General features: G+C 42.6%; 2 protein-coding genes and 1 non-coding gene across 5 annotated transcripts; 2 read left to right on the forward strand and 1 right to left on the reverse strand.

The window, feature by feature from the left end:
* Window positions 1-4,609: 4,609 nt before the first annotated feature.
* Window positions 4,610-7,508, reverse strand: sumo1 (small ubiquitin like modifier 1). Its single transcript, XM_030782371.1, has 5 exons — window positions 7,414-7,508; window positions 6,380-6,451; window positions 5,710-5,787; window positions 5,011-5,082; window positions 4,610-4,839 (listed from the first exon to the last, which is right to left on the reverse strand). Exons 1-5 carry the CDS (start codon window positions 7,423-7,425, stop codon window positions 4,771-4,773), a joined length of 303 nt encoding a protein of 100 aa, XP_030638231.1. The 5' UTR covers window positions 7,426-7,508; the 3' UTR covers window positions 4,610-4,770.
* A 550-nt stretch (window positions 7,509-8,058) lies between these two features.
* Window positions 8,059-13,856, forward strand: nop58 (NOP58 ribonucleoprotein homolog (yeast)). 3 transcript variants are annotated; one of them, XM_030781273.1, is made up of 14 exons: window positions 8,059-8,160; window positions 8,836-8,912; window positions 9,102-9,154; window positions 9,429-9,553; window positions 9,796-9,932; window positions 10,226-10,290; window positions 10,578-10,712; window positions 10,957-11,102; window positions 11,476-11,602; window positions 11,869-12,167; window positions 12,481-12,542; window positions 12,942-13,090; window positions 13,183-13,349; window positions 13,525-13,856. In XM_030781273.1, the coding sequence occupies exons 1-14, from the start codon at window positions 8,116-8,118 to the stop codon at window positions 13,582-13,584; spliced, it is 1,647 nt and encodes a 548-aa protein (XP_030637133.1). In that variant the 5' UTR covers window positions 8,059-8,115; the 3' UTR covers window positions 13,585-13,856. The 3 variants fall into 3 exon arrangements, with proteins under 3 accessions (XP_030637133.1, XP_030637134.1, XP_030637135.1); XM_030781274.1 differs by having other exon boundaries at window positions 8,116-8,160; window positions 13,186-13,349; XM_030781275.1 differs by having other exon boundaries at window positions 8,116-8,160; window positions 13,204-13,349.
* LOC115819890 (small nucleolar RNA SNORD70) lies at window positions 9,229-9,318 on the forward strand. The gene has a single exon (XR_004025561.1). It is a non-coding gene; the product is annotated as a small nucleolar RNA SNORD70 (small nucleolar RNA).
* Window positions 13,857-16,037: the final 2,181 nt, after the last annotated feature.

Consider the following 16,037-nt stretch of genomic DNA (forward strand, 5'->3'; position numbering starts at 1 on the left):
TTTTCCAAGGTAATATTTCAGAACTCCCTCAGTTTCTCATACAGTGAGCAAGGTGGCACCATATATATATAGGCAATAGGCAATTATTTTTTCTGATTCTACGATAAAGCATTAAATTCCTACCTGTTCTTCACAAAAGACCCATTTTATAAATCCCGCGTCCTACGACACGCCCTGATTTCTCTGCTTTCCCCGATTGAATCTCAAAATCAATACAGCAATAAAACCTTATGATAATGAGTATCATAAATCATCAACAGCATCATAAATGAATCCATTCAAAATGACTCGAACAGTCAACAATGAAACCGCATTGATATACAATCAGAACAACGTGACAGCAGCGTTGCCTGTCTGCCTCTAGGGCTTCAATCCTATCCGTGTCACACAGGTGAGGCTCTCTCTTCGAGCAGTCAGCACACGGAAAAGGTTTCGGGTAACCGCAACACCTTCTATCGGCGCTTGCTCTCTTTCAATCCCGTCCAGATTAAATTGCCCAGAGACGAATCTGATGAATCTGGCACGTAACTGACTGACAAAGCGGGAGACTCCTACCAGCATTGTGCTCTTTCGTGTTCTCCCGTGTTCGCGGTTGTCATAGCAGATGGCTAGAGTATCCCGATCCGCCCGGGTACCTGATATCTTTTTGCTTCCAGACATTCATATGACAAGGGGGGGAGGGGGGGGGGGTTCCCTCATAACTTCCCTGCGTGTCACGAATGCGTTCAGCAGAGGGGCATTTGAGTTCCACATTTTTACTGGGTGAGGTACATGATTTAAGAGCTATGCCTATGGGTCCACAGAAGAGAAGTCAATGGTGAAAAGTGACCAGTGCTTTATAGATACATGCATATGAACAAGGCTATGCTCATATACTGCATAGTAAATGATAACTCTTTCTGCCTGTCGCTATAAGCGCAAAGATTAAACGATAAACGTGCTGAGAAAGGTTCGTTCGCAGTCAAAATTTCTTCGGCTCTCCCCTTTTCTACTTTATGCTCGCTTAATATATAATAGTACTTACACTTAGCCATAGACATGAGCTCATAGTTTCTCCACCCCCACCCCATTTTACTCCACACATATGCACGCACGCAAAACACACACACTCACACACACACACACACACACACACACACATACACGCACGCGTACACACACACGCACACACACACACACACACACACACACACGCATTGACCCTTCCCCCACACTCCTGGTTGGCCCACATCTGGTAGTGTTTAAAGCTTGTGAGGTGGTAGAGAAACTGGATCCCCCCGTTGGGTCCAGCTTTAGTTGAGAGCCTAAAGCCGGTCCGGAGCTCCGCTTGACCAGGCTCTGAGTCATTACACCATCCGAGAGCACTCGAGAGGAGCTCCAACTCCTCCTTTTGCGTACGACTTTTCAACAAAGATGCTGCGAGTGTGACAGAGATCCTGAGTGTGAAGCCACTTAGAGCGTACGGCTTTAGCGGCAATGACAAGCCAGCGCTGTGTTTAGGAGGAACAAAAAAGCTCAGGTTCTCTTAGAGAGAAAGAGAGAGGGAAGGAGAGAGAGAGAGAGAGAGAGAGAGAGAGAGAAAGGGAGAGAGAGAGAGAGAGAGAAAGGGAGAGAGAAAGAGAGAGAGAGAGAAAGGGAGAGAGAAAGAGAGAGAGAGAGATAGAGAGAGAGAGAAAGGGAGAGGGAAAGAGAGAGAGAGAGAGAGAGAGAGAGAGAAAGGGAGAGGGAAAGAGAGAGAGAGAGAGAGAGGGGAAAGAGAGAGAGAGAGAGAGAGAGAGAGAGAGAGTAAAACCAGAGGAATGGTCCCTAAGTAGGGTTGTGTGGGTGTTTTCTCTCTATTCATCTTACTACTCCCACACTCACATCCTGTCTCCTCACTCCTTCTTTTGTTTCTCCACCTCTCTCTCTCGCTGGCTTCTCCCCTTCCTCCTTCCATACTTTCTACTCCATATAGTAGGGCCTTCCTGGAACGAGAGACTCTTTAAATAAACAATCTCTCAGCACAGCTCTATACAGCTACCCCTTCTCTCTCTCTCTCTCTGTATTACACACACACACACACACACACACACAGGGACGTACATACATATACCCAGACATGCAGTTCTGCTACAGGCATTTTTCTCCATAAAAGAAACATAAGTAGCAGAAATTAACACTGTGCGTTTCAGTCACATGAATTTACTTGTATACAAAATACATCTTTCAATATCTCTTCAGGGACATTATGTGGTTAGATAAAGTCACGTTGATTCACAACGTTCAAAATGAAGTACTCATGGGTTTCTCTCACCGGGAGTTTTCACAGAGTGTAAAGTACCAGAGGGTTGTAACATGACTCTTTAATGGCATTGAGATCTCAGATATGGCTGTTGGTTTTTGTGTCCCATTGTGGATTGCCCTTTTTAGGTCACAGGCCTCATATATCGTGTAGGGGAGTTTTCATAATGTGAAGAGTAATTTTCGGAGGGGAGCAGAGCTGGAGAACCGGGTGATCACAAGTAATGAACTGCTGCCATCTTGTGGTCATTTTTGGTACGACTCCAAAACATGTCTTTTCTCTTCGTTTTTTTCCCCCAAGCAATGCTTAACATATCACTTTAAGAGGTGACTGAATTAAAGCAATGAATTTAAAAAAAGCCAATAAATAAGGGTGATAGTCTTTCACCTCTCTTTTTCACTAGGCCATGTACACACTCTGAATAGTGTGTATAAAGTCAAGGTCGCCTATAGGTTTTGGAGGGCAAAGGTCAAAAGAAACAAATACCTCAGAGAGTCTAGAAATGCCTCAAAAAGACTGGGGGCGCAGCGGGCGGGTGGCGGATTCAATGGCTTCCTGTCTGATTACTTCCATGAGAGTATTTTATGTGTATGCGTGTGCATTCCTTGTTTTCCCCTCTTGGGTTTTTAACAGCCGTGGTTCCACCGAATTGAGAAGCATGTCATGCTGTGTAACAAAGCCGCATTTCATTCTTCTTTTCTTTCTGTCCTTCCATCTGTTTATTCCTTTATCGGTCTGTTTCATTTCTATTGTTTAATATCTTCATAGGAAAGAATTCATGGATGGTGTGAAGCTGTGGGAAACTGTGTGTAGTTTTAAAAGACAACACCACAGAGAGAGAGAGTTATTTTATGACACATTTTATTTAAAAAACAAGACAAAAGCAAAATAATATTCTTTCTATGTCCACAAACCATCTGGATCAAAGTCTCTATAATCAGTTTATCACCCCCACCCCCCAAAAAAAACCAACAACAACAAAAAAAAAAATGAATGTGCAGTGATACCATTGCGCGCTCTCGCCCCTAGTCATAGCGTGTTGATGCAAGGTGGCCCTAAATGCTGATCTCAGACCAGTTTTTACCTCATAATTACAAGGATCGGGGGGGGCATAGTAAGCTGTTCCTGTATCAACTGTTAAGATATTTACGTCACCATTTCAAACCACCATACTCCAAAAGGATAAGATATCCAAGATGAGCAATGTTCATTTCAACAGAAGAGGGGCAAAAACACAGACCAAACCTCCATGGAGACAATCTTAACCAGACAGGAAACATGCAATATCCATTGCAATAACCAAGCACCTTTCTTTAAAACCAACGACACACAAACCCTAACATACCTCTTGTACACACACGTGAATTAAGACACAAACACTGTTTTTTTTAACACCATTTATATCTTGACAACATCACACATAAATTAACATACTCTTTAAAAAAACGTTTACAAATTCTACAATATTCATCTCGTGTATAAATTCAAATCTGATTGGCTTCTGTTCACGGAACTGAAGAAACTGGATTGGAAGAGAGGTGCAGTGGTTTCTCAGGCCAGCTAACGGCTCTCAGGGCTCTCAATGGATGAAAAAGTGGGGGAAAAAAAAAAAAAAAATTAAGGAAACAGAAACATAATAGAACAAGCAGAGAATGAAGCTCCTGAGTAAAGCAGTAGAGCTTAAACACAGTGATTCTGAGTTCTTAATACTACATCTACTTGAAATAGTAGAGGGGGACTTTCACTCCAGAAAAAAAAAAAAAGAGAAAGAAAAGAAAAGAAAAAAAAAAAATCTAATGGACCTAAATGGACTGAATCGGCATGGCTGAGTAGAACAAGCCCGTGTGAGAGATGTTTATCTCCCTAACTCCCATATCTGGGGGAGGAGGGGAGGAGAGGGGGTTCAACAGCTGGATTCTCACTAGAGTTTAGGTAAAGGGGAAAAGGAGGGGGTGGGGTATGGGGGTGAGAGTGATGTGTTCTGCTCTTCTGTGAGGAACACCTGGGCTGAGAGAATATGAGAAGACAGTCAGAAGAGAGCTCTGGGCAAAATGTAACATGCCACTTTATCTCTGGTCTTACCCACAGCACACGTTCAGACGGAGTCCAGCAGGGCGAGTGAATGGGGGCGGACCATGCAAAAAAAAAAAAAAAAAAAAAAGAAAAAAAAGAAAGAAAGTATTCAAAAGGCAAAAGGGAAAAAATATGAGGGGTGAGGGGTGAAGTGTGGAGGGGGAGGGGTGTCTGTGAGGCCATCCCTCCTTCCTCACCCCCCGCCCCAAAACACACCCATGGTACCCCCCCCCCCCCTCCACACCAAACCCCCCCCCCCCCCTCGCTCCCAGCGGCAGTCGTGGAGCGTTGTGTCGTTTTGATCCAGATGGTTTTCCCATTTCCTTCTGATAGGAACACAAAAGGAAACTGAAGAGGGAAAAAAAAAATCATACATACAAAATTAAAATAAAAATAAGAGAGAAAAAAATAGAGGTCTAGTCGTTCCAACAGCCGCCAGTCTGTTCCTGGTACACTTCAATGACGTCCTCATCTTCCATTCCCAGCTTTGAGAGAGAACAAAAAAAAAAAAAAAAGGAGACAAAAGAGAGAGAGATACTGATGATTATCATGAAGGATTAAAATACTTCAGGTTGTTTTTGTCTGTGTATCTCTGAGCCTTGAACTTCTTCAACAGATATCGCATCAAGTTAAGACCGCTGAAAACACACAAGTACCTCTTTGGGAGTTTGGTTGTCTGCAATTCTCTGTCCTTCAAACAGAAACCTTAGAGAATTCATGGGGACACCCTGCAGGAAACACAGCAAAAAAAAAAAATCAGCCAAGTGACACAATGTTTTGTTTACAAAGGAAATGTTTTGATCAAAACATACTGATATGCAACTCTCTCCAAAAATGAGGGAATAAACTTTCTTGGTAACTGTTTGGTCTAAAGAAATGATTTTAGTGGACTGCATTACTGGCTAACATGATATCTCAAGGAATCCCGAGACTGGATCGTTGCAGTTGCATTGTAGAGCACTGCTTCAGGACAATACCATCTTGTTTATGTGTGCTATGACACATGGCGCGTTCACAAGCATTTCAATTTTTATCTGCTGTTCACAGGGTAATGATTTGCTGAGCGATTACATAGCGCTTAACCAGCTCAAAGTCACCAGCACTGTGTTAACTCAGACTTCAGTATATTAAAAAAAAAACCAAAAAAACATACATATATATATATATATATATATATATAAAAGCAAGATTAATTCTGATTCATGCATATCTGCAATGAGTAAAATCAACATGAGGACAGTACTACATCATAACACTATTAAAAACACACCACAGTCCAGACATACGGATCTGTGAACTCAAAGGTAGATTTCCATGCTTTGATACTGAATTGACTGCAGGCTGATGGACGTTACCTGTCTCTGACTGTAGGATTCCTTCAGCTTCTTTAGATGCGTCGTCATTTTCACTTTGAAGTGAATTTCACTGTTGTCCTGCGGAGGTGTGCACACACATATATTAGTTAAGTAGTATCCAGACATTACCTCTGTGCATGCTATCAACTCAACCACACCAACATTCAGACTGACAGTTTATGTCAGCATATGGACGCAAGATAAGTTGAGGTATGTTTTCCCCAACTGCCCCTTGACTTAAAGATTGATGAGAACAATGTTTCTCAAAACGCACATCATTATTAGTTATGTTGCATTAAAAAACATAACAAAAAAAAAAAGGTTGTGTTAAGATGAGCAAAGCGATAGAAACTGCTAAGCTGAAATCCACTGTTCATATCAGCCAATTTCAACAAACGCGTGGTTATTTTGTCAAATATCCTTTAGCGGGTTCAAGTTATGGTGTTTCAGACAAACATTTATGTGGAAACGACATTTGCCAAAAGTCGCAAATTTGTCGCTGTAGTGTCAGCACTTGTCTACCCCCCCCACCTCCACCCACACACACACCCCTTTTCTTTTTTTTAGGGATGAGACATATCCTTATTGATTTTGTGCAGAGTATGTGGTTAGTCAGATGTCTGACTAAGTCTGACTCACTGGTGTGTGTTCGGTGCACAGTTCCTCTTACCTGGCCAATTACTTTCAGTTTGATATACTCCCCATCCTTCTTCTCTCCTCCATCACTTGAAGGTTTGGTCTCCTGTTGCAGGCAAAACAAGAGAGAGTTTCCTTAACATGGAATGTGTCATGTTAGAGTCGTTTCATTCCGAGATAAACAGACATCTATAATTAGCTCAGTGACGAGAAGTCGGCAAAATTGATGGTGTAAAACCTATATGGGTCCAGTGATGTTTTGATTCCAGTTTCTAACCAACAACATGCGCAGTCTCCTCAAAGAAAAAGAACGACGAGAATGATGAAACTGTCGCGCGACGACTGTGTATTTACACGCTTGAACCGTACATCAAATTTACGTCTACTTCGTAGTCAAAGATACAATAGAAATTGTGTCAACATTAGAAGTTTCAGTAAAATGCACATGGAGATTCATCTGCACAGGTAGCTATGTGCACCTTTCTACACTGGTCAAACAACATGATAGCGCGTTAAAGGCCCAAAGAGTCAACACTGACACAATTCTTCGATATGATTGCGCCAAGTGTGAGAACTCAAGAGTCAGGCTCTTGAGTCTAAAAACGAAAGGAAACCGTAGACGTAGTGAACTTTGTTAAAGAGGCCCTTCTGATAGTTAGCAAACATGTTGTACTACAAGCTAGCGAGCAGGCTAACTTTTAAACCTTTCATAATAAAACTCGCGTTTTCTCTCAGACGTTGCGACCAACATGCAGGCTTCATTGTGGGAAACACAAACGACCAGACACCAATTGGGTGATACTTTAACAAAAGAAATAACACAAGTAAGACAAGCGCACTTCACTTAGCATCTGCTAGCAAAACATGACTGCGCCGCAAACAAGTGAGCAGTATGTTAGCTTGCAAGTTAGCTTCTCTGCTAGCCAGAGATTTTTAGCTTGGTAGCTATGATAGCTAATCTAGCTTTCTGGGAAGAGGTTCTGGGCCCTTACAACGCTGGCTATGTAATCTAGCTACTTTCTGTGTTTATTTTAAGTATCAGCATTTTAAACGGTCAGCTCAGCTTACCGTATCTGACATGATACTCCACACTGGACAACCTTTTCTCAGATGAAATTTAATTTACAAACTAATTGTAATGTAGAATGTAGGATATCCCAGCCGAGTCCTCACACTTGCTGCTACACAACCCCCACTAAACAGAATCACTGACCTCATTGGAATAAGGGGCGGGGCGTCCGACGTTCCAGCAAACCTGGCACACGTTGTTTATATCTTCGCACAAAAAATAACTATATACAATTAGTCACATGGGCCATCACTGGCGTTAATGATAGAAATAGGACCAAAAGAGCTCCGACTACTTTGTTGCAAGTCAGACAATTTGGACTCACTGCACCTTGATCAGTTTAGAATTGTATAATATGACAGAAATATTCAATCCTGTAATTTATTAAATGTAGCCAATGACTTTGAGTAACAGATCATTCATATATCTGCTTTATTTGTTCCTCTGATATAGATTAATCTGTTTTACTGGTCAGATAAGGTTATTCATATGATTTCAAATCCAAACCATTTATATCAATTTGTTAAGTTAATTCGTTGAAAAACCCCTCATCGGTGAAAGTCTCGCGACTTTAGAGATCATGCGTCGGCGAGCTTTGTGCGCAGGCGCGTACATTTTTCGACCCGCGTGCTGATTAGGTGCAAGGGCTCTCATGTGGAGAGCCGAATAGTGAATTTAAGGAAACACGAAAGAATAACAAAATGTTAGTCCTGTTCGAGACCGCTGCTGGCTATGCCATTTTCAAAGTAAGTAATGTCCCTTTAGTCTTTTCAACGATATGTTTTATAGTCTAGACATTTTAAAATGATCAGTGAATAAGTAGCCAGTATGCTAACGTTACCTGAGCAGCATAAGTTAGAAAAATTAAAATGGCTATACTTATAAAACTCTCCTCTGCGGTCTTAATCTTCAGGTAAAGGCGTGTAATTTAAACATTTTGTGAAGTAGAATGAAGCGACCTTGTTTTATATTGAACGGAGCTTTAAACGTGGATTAGCTGACGTAAGGCCTGCCTCGCGAAGTCACCACGTTGTAGCTTTGATATAGTGTCAGTATCACATCTCGCCTAAAAGTATTAAAACGTGTTTGGCCAGTGACCCAGTGTGGGTTTATAGAGTGTTTATGCACTAACTAGTCAATTATATTTGCTCTGTGTTCAATGTAACGGTACGTTCATATGTTTGATGTGCTGGCATGCTGGAAGTTGCTCCACATGGTGCCTTACTCCGATAAACGGCTAAGAATCACTACAAACTCGCGACCAATGGTGGTCAATGTGTGTTTTCTCCCACTGGCTGAATTTCTATTTTAAATCCTCGCTGCCTTAACGTGAACGGTTCTATATCTGTGTACAGGAGCAGGGGATGTTGTAATTGGGTTGTCGTGCGTTCAGCTTGTTAACAAAAGTTTTGCTCCCCAAGGTCCTCGATGAGCAGAAACTACAGCAGGTCGACAGCCTGTGGAAGGAGTTTGAAACACCAGAAAAGGCTAATAAAGTGTAGGTGCAATTTTATAATTTTGTCTGATGCATATAGGGTAATTTACTTTCTTTGTGGAGATTCCTGAATTATCCCAAGGGGATGAGTAAAGTATCTATCTGTCTGTCTAGATTGGTCTCTCACTTTATTACATTAAATCTATTTTGTTAAAAATGAATTATCAGTTGTAATTTTCTTTCCTCTTTCAGCCTGAAATTGAAACACTTTGAGAAGTTTCAGGACACAACAGAAGCTTTGGCAGGTACGTTAACATGGAAATACTTTTACAATTTGTGTTCACGCATATACATTGAAGAGAACTGAGCACTTCTCCAGTGCCGTGTTGTCTATGATGCATCTCTGTGTCTGATACAAGCGTGAAGTCATCCAGCAGTAAATTTCGTCACTACCACTGAGACAACAGCACCTCAAACTCTATTATTACAAATCTAACCCCAGCAATAGAAATAAATATTTATTGCGCTTATTAGGCCAAAATTAATGAAGACCACTAACTTCTGTGTCTTTCTGTTCAGCTGCCACTGCATTGGTTGAGGGGAAACTCGGTAAGACTCTGAAGAAAGTTTTGAAGAAAGTGGTGGCCAAAGAAGCCCACGAAGAGCTGGCCATTGCAGATGTAAAACTAGGAGGAATCATCAAGGTGTGGCATCTCATTTAATCATATGACTATTTGGTCATTGTGGAGATTGGCTGGTTATTGTCCAATCATTACCAGACATTATGTGATCACAAGCTGTGATGATTCTGACATTTGTCAGTCCTGAAAACTCCGTGTAGGTTTGTCACTACCTCCTCTGAGCTTGCTGGTCCAAGAGAGAACAGGCTGGTTTTGTTAGTATGTTTGACATATGGCTAAAATGGTTGCTCTGCTGCCCCCTGCAGGACAAACTGAATTTAAGCTGCGTGCACAGCCCTGCTGTGGCAGAGCTGATGAGAGGCATCAGGGGACAGATGGAGGGCCTCATTACTGGCCTGCCGCCCCGAGAGATCAGTGCCATGTCCTTGGGCCTGGCACACAGGTAAGAGATGCGCATGCACACACACACACACTGCTTTATGTACGTATGCTTCTACTCACCATGGAATATGAAGAAAATTGTCATAGTTACACATGCACAGCTCACTTGTTGCCAGTGATTATCTCTTGCTGACTGATCTCTCTGAAGAATTGCAAGCATTCGTCACTACCACTGAGGTAGCAATTATAACAGTAACACACCCGAGGTGTGACACTGTAGAACAACGGAAAGATGCCCATATGTGAAACTTCACTGAATGATTTTTGTTTGTCTTCTCTCTTTGATTCCACTAGTCTCTCTCGCTACAAGCTGAAGTTCAGTCCGGACAAAGTGGACACCATGATTGTTCAAGCCATCTGTAAGCAACTCTCACTTTATACATTTTAAAACTGTGAACTGTGCAAAACTGTAAACAGTTTCGATATACACACACAGCTGGTGTTTTAAACAACTTCTACAACATAAGCTGTGATGTAGGGCATTATCTCAGTGCTAAACAGTTCTTTTTTTTGTTTTTTTTGGGGGGTTTTTTTTTGGTCAGTACTTCAGTTTGACTGCTTAAAACACATGTCAGTGTCATGAATGCATTATTTCTCAGTGTACAGTGTTGTATAACACAGATCTGTTTTTGTCGTGTTTTCTCAGCTCTGCTGGATGATCTGGACAAGGAGCTGAATAACTATATCATGCGCTGCAGAGAATGGTATGGCTGGCATTTCCCTGAGCTGGGAAAAATCGTCACAGACAACCTGGCATATTGTAAGACCGTCCGCAAGATAGGTGAGCAAAAAAAAAAAAGGCAACTCTATTTGGCTGGCTGTTAAGTATGGAATGTTATTTGTGACTTTGGATCTATTCAGGAGCTCCCAATGGTTCATTTCTGTTATTTTCATTCGGACAGTGTAGAGTCTGTTGGCTAAGATGAGTTGTGTTATGTGGTTCTGTGGAGTCGTTTGGAGATCACTCTGCAAGTTAGATTTGGTGTTTCAGTTCAAATGTTCGTTCCGCCCTTGTCGTCGCCAAGGTGACCGGACGAACGTGGCAAGCTCTGACCTCTCGGACATCCTGCCGGAAGAGATCGAGGCAGAGGTCAAACTGGCCGCTGAGATCTCCATGGGAACGGAGGTGTCGGAGGAGGACATTGGGAATATCATGCATCTGTGTGACCAGGTGTGTGTTTGTGCCGTTGATAACCTGTGCAGTGGAAACTGAATGAACAGAGCAGGCATTGACTGGGGGTAGTGATGATGGTTGTCTGTAGTTTAAATGAGTTTTTGGCAAAAGGCCCTTTCACATGAATTAAAATGGCAACTTCATGTACTGTAGTTAAAAGTATGACATTCCCTCCTCAACCCGAATTATATTTAGATAACACGCTATGTGGATGAGTTTAATAACAGTCTATACAGCATTAAAATGAATCACAGAGCCTCACACAATGCTCATAAGATAATGGTGTTATTTTCACCCACAATGGTTTTTTTTTTGTTTTGTTTCATTTTTTTTTTTTTTTTAATCGAGTTTACTTGGTCTCGTCTCCTAGGTGATTGAGATTTCCGATTATCGCGGTCAGCTCTACGATTACCTGAAAAATCGTATGATGGCCATCGCGCCTAATTTGACGGTCTTGGTTGGGGAATTGGTGGGAGCCCGTCTGATCTCTCATGCTGGTGAGTTTGTTTGTTTGTTTGTTTGTTTTGGATGCTCAGTCACTCAGCCCGATTGGTCCAAGCCGTGATGATGACGACTTGATGTCATGTACTGAACACACCGTGTGGGTTTCAAGTCACTACCTCATCTGAGCTCCCGTCGGTCAAAGAACGAGACGGCCACTGTTTTATGTTCTCTACTAAAGCCTTGTGCTGTGTTGCAATGGCCTGTCTCCCCCCCCCCCCTCGCTCGCGTTGGCTAACGTCGTTTCCTCTGGCCCGTTCAGGTTCCCTGCTGAACTTGGCCAAGCACCCGGCGTCCACCGTGCAGATCCTGGGGGCGGAGAAAGCCCTGTTCAGAGCGCTTAAGACCCGTCGGGACACGCCCAAATACGGACTCATCTACCACGCTTCCCTCGTGGGCCAGACCACCGCCAAGAACAAGGGCAAGATCTCCAGGGCGCTGGCGGCCAAGACGGCTCTGGCGACGCGCTACGACGCCCTGGGGGAGGACACCAACGCAGAGATGGGGGCTGAGAACCGAGCCAAGCTGGAGGCTCGACTACGCTTCCTGGAGGAGAAGGGGGTGAGTTCGCAATCGGCTGCGTACGTTTTCGCCGCCGTCGGTCCGCCGTGGTCCATCGCCAACCCAGACCGTTCTGCGAATGAAAGTGCTAAGCAGACAGTGAACTGGTTTGTTTTATTGGGTATACGTACGTGCGGCTTCTTGAAGGCGATTAGCTTGCCTTGGAGGGGACGCATCTGACCCAGATCGGTTTGAAAAGCAGCGTATTTGTATTGGACACACATTTGGAGCTGTAATGTGTAATTAGCGTTTGAATGTCACGGTCACGTTTTCTCAGGCCCTCATGTCCACGGTTCATTTTCTCCCCTCTTAGATTAGACGCATCAGCGGGTCAGGCAAAGCTTTGGCAAGGGCTGATAAATACCAACACAAGAGGTGAGTTTTTGTTTTCCATCATGGCATCATTTAGACAGTCTTCCCCCTTTTTTAATTCTCTCATCCATGTGTTACCCCCCCCCCCCCTCGCCCCCGAAATTAAACACGGTGTTATACAGATGGTTACTGACCCAGTAGAACTTTTGTTGGCTTGCATCTCATAATAAAAACAACTCCGAGATCCTTCTCTAAAACCTGGATAATTGAGAACATTTCCTCAATTCCAAGGGGTTTTGTTTTGCTTTTTTTTTTTTTTTTTTTTTTCCTTTTTCTTTCAGAAGAGGATTAGACCCCATCCTAGACTAAACTTCAATTAAATTGTGATTTCCCTGTCTTAATCCCAGTCAGGAAAAACATTTTTATTTTTTTTTTCTCTCTCCCCCCCCACTCCTTTTGCAGTGACATTAAAGTATACGATCCCTCTGGTGACTCAACGCTTCCCACTGCTTCAAAGAAGAGAAAGATAGAGGAGGTAGAAGAGGCTGTGGAGGAAGAGAAACCAGTGGAGGCCAAAGCCAAGAAAGCAAAGAAGGAGACACCACAGGAAGGTGAGATTCCACATGTTTGTCAATATCCAACATCCCACAAGCTTTCACAGGAACTGTAGCGCGGACTAACTGTTCTCTGTAATGTCTCGAAGAAGCACAAGTGCCGGCCGAAGCGGAAGCGGAAACGGAGACGCCAAAGAAGAAGAAGAAAAAGGATAAGAAGCGTAAGGCTGAGGAGGAGGAGGGAGCAGCAGCAGCAGCCGCCACGGCAGAGGAGGTGACGGAGGAGGCGGCAGAGGCGGCCGCTCCTGCAGAGGAGGTAAGTCTCGCGTGTTGGGGAATGTGTGGGGTTTTTTTTGCTTCATTGTTTACGTGAGAGAGCCGACGGCTTGGCGAGCCAGGTGCTGCTACTACAGTAAGTCTGCCGTGTTTAAGCTGTTCGGCCACGTTTTAAGACTTTTTTTTTGTTGTTGTTGTTGTTGTTCTCTTCACAGACAACAGAAAAGAAAAAGAAGAAAAAGAAAAAGCAGGTCAAGGAAGAGGAGGGAGAGTGAAACAGAACGGACCCCTGTTAGTTTTTCGTTTAGAGACATTTACCAAAATCACGATGGCGCTCTATCCCCTCCGCACGTGCCATTCTTAATTCATGAACTGTATCACATGACCGAAAAAAAAAAAAAAAAGAGAGATATGTTTTGTGAAATGAGATGTGACCAGGTCATGACTGTGTATTGAAAATTTTGCCTAATTCATTTTACATGGAGTGACCACAATTGGGTTTTTTGTTTGGTTTTTTTTGTTTGTTTGTTTTTTGCCCCCCCCCCCCCCCCCCCCTTGTAGTTGGTCAATCTTGCTGTTCTTATCATCTTGTGTATATGTTTGTTTGCATTGTGATTTTTAAAACCGTTTGAACGAGAGAATTAGACTAAACGAAAAGAGTCTTTTTGTTTCAGAGGTCAGTATTTAGTGACCCATTTCTACTGTATATACCTGAAAGCCTTCAGATGCTTCATGAATCTTCTTTCTTTTTTTTTTTTCCTCTTGCTCTCACATCATTAAATCTTTTTATTTCTCTACGTGACGTCTGATCTATCCTTGAATCGTTGAATGTGTGACTTCTACCTGTTTTCGGCAAATTAATTCTGTAACACTGAAGTCAGTCGGCACTCGGGATACGTGGTAGCACTTCCCAGACAGTTTTTATATCTCGTTTCCTCAAGAAAAAGAACCCGATTTCTTTATTAGTTCTGCACAAGAACACCAACACACTTGAATGACTAAATTCCCTAAAAAGTTTTCAACAGAATATTTCTGAGGAAAAAGTATCCCCGTTTTACGTTGCATTCGAGTTTTTGGTGAGAAAGGCATGTTGGGACAGATATTAATTCGTTGCCAAATTAAGACTTAAGCACAGTTCGGGAAGGGAGAGGAACACGCGTTGGAACACGGCACCAGCTTTCCAAACTTTTGGCCACCTCCTCGGACGGAGCCGTCTGCTGGCCCCCTCCGCCGCCGTCAGGACTTTGTACCTTCCTCCCTTGTTCCTCCTCCGTGGCGTTTCAGTCAGGCTTGGTCTTAAACGGGGAATGTGGCCAAAAACACAGCATAAATTCCCCCCAGCCATCAGCGTGTACCGCTCATAATGAGCTGGAGATAGAAGAGCTATTTTAATTATCTCTTTCTAAAAAGGAACTCGGAGGAATCTGGCATGCTCAATTGCACCTACGTGGAAAATACACAACCAGTTTCAACTCCCCCCACGCTTTCAGTCATTTGTAAATTATTAGATTTTTATTGCTCCGGCAAAAATTGTAACTTGGTCTCACAATATTTAGGGTGCAGTTTCAGGGAACAATGGTAAAAAAAAAAAATATGAAGGATAATATGTTGTGACCATTCTAGGATGCGGAATTTTCTCTTCTCTTACCGATTAGGTACAATTTCTTTCATCTACCATATGTCACGGGTGCAAAGAGGGGTACACAAAAAAAGTAACAAAAACAAACGTGTCAACGTGAGTGGTTCTAGATTATTCATTATATTAAGAAATGAATGGATAACTGGTAATGTAACGGGTAATTAGCAGAACTCTTGTCAGAGACTGTTTAAAAAAAATATATCATCTCGCGCTAATCCCCGTGTCCACTTAATCATTTACATCTGTATTTGGCTACACACTTTCTTAACCTTAATTGGCCAGAATATAGTGCGCTGCCTGTCTGAAATACTCACATAGCTTTTCAGTAACTATTTGGCTCCGTACTTTTTTGTCTAACCCTTGCCATAGTAGCATGGTTCTCTCCGGTTCAGTTTGGACATTAATATGAGAGAAAAAGAGTTTTATCTGGCAGCCAGACAGATTTATACAGTTAGCCTTGACCAATGCCCCTTTCCTAGTGGACTACGGCCCATTTTGTGCAGGGAGTATATCTGCATTTTGGTTGAAGATCACTGAAGATGGCCGTTGTCCCAAATGTCTATCTACAATGAGAGAGAGCACCATGAGAAATAATTGTTATGGAATAGTCTTTGGTAATTACGCTTAAACGATGGCTGAATGATTTATGTCTCCTGTATATTGAACTGTCAGTGATTGGATTACTAAATCACAGAAGAACTTTGATTAAATGTACAAACTGTGGAGCCGTACTATGTTTCACTGGAGCAACTTACAAATACAAGGATTTATTCTGGAGGAGGTACACGCTTTTAGCAGTGTAATTGCACTTTGTTTGAATGTGATTAAAGAGTGTATATGTGGAAACATGTGTGACTGAGAGGATATGGAGCGCTGTGTTGAAAATGTAGATGCCAAGACTTCCCACAACAAACACCTCCCTTACTGCTGAACAAGACATCAATTCACTCCCATTCAGAACAAAAACAAGCACATTTTTCCCCCAAACAGTCCAAGCTTAAGCGATGAGAGCGAGAGAGAGAGAGAGCGAGAGATTCGCTAGGTATTTTGTTTGACTAAGACATTCAGCGCAGTCTGTTTGCCAAGCAT

The sequence above is a fragment of the Chanos chanos genome, chromosome 8, assembly GCF_902362185.1.
Source record: "Chanos chanos chromosome 8, fChaCha1.1, whole genome shotgun sequence".
In the NCBI taxonomy this organism is placed as follows: Eukaryota; Metazoa; Chordata; class Actinopteri; order Gonorynchiformes; family Chanidae; genus Chanos; species Chanos chanos.

What these genes read in the sequence shown, in the direction of transcription:
- sumo1 (XM_030782371.1), bottom strand. An exon ending in AATCCTACAGTCAGAGACAG is followed by an intron (nt 5,083 to 5,709) that starts GTAACGTCCATC and finishes TGTTTCCTGCAG; the next exon opens with GGTGTCCCCATGAATTCTCT. An exon ending in ACAACCAAACTCCCAAAGAG is followed by an intron (nt 4,840 to 5,010) that starts GTACTTGTGTGT and finishes TCTCTCTCAAAG; the next exon opens with CTGGGAATGGAAGATGAGGA.
- nop58 (XM_030781273.1), top strand. Translation starts at nt 8,116, where the DNA reads ATGTTAGTCCTGTTCGAGACCGCTGCTGGCTATGCCATTTTCAAA. An exon ending in CTGGCTATGCCATTTTCAAA is followed by an intron (nt 8,161 to 8,835) that starts GTAAGTAATGTC and finishes TTGCTCCCCAAG; the next exon opens with GTCCTCGATGAGCAGAAACT. An exon ending in CCAGAAAAGGCTAATAAAGT is followed by an intron (nt 8,913 to 9,101) that starts GTAGGTGCAATT and finishes TTCCTCTTTCAG; the next exon opens with CCTGAAATTGAAACACTTTG.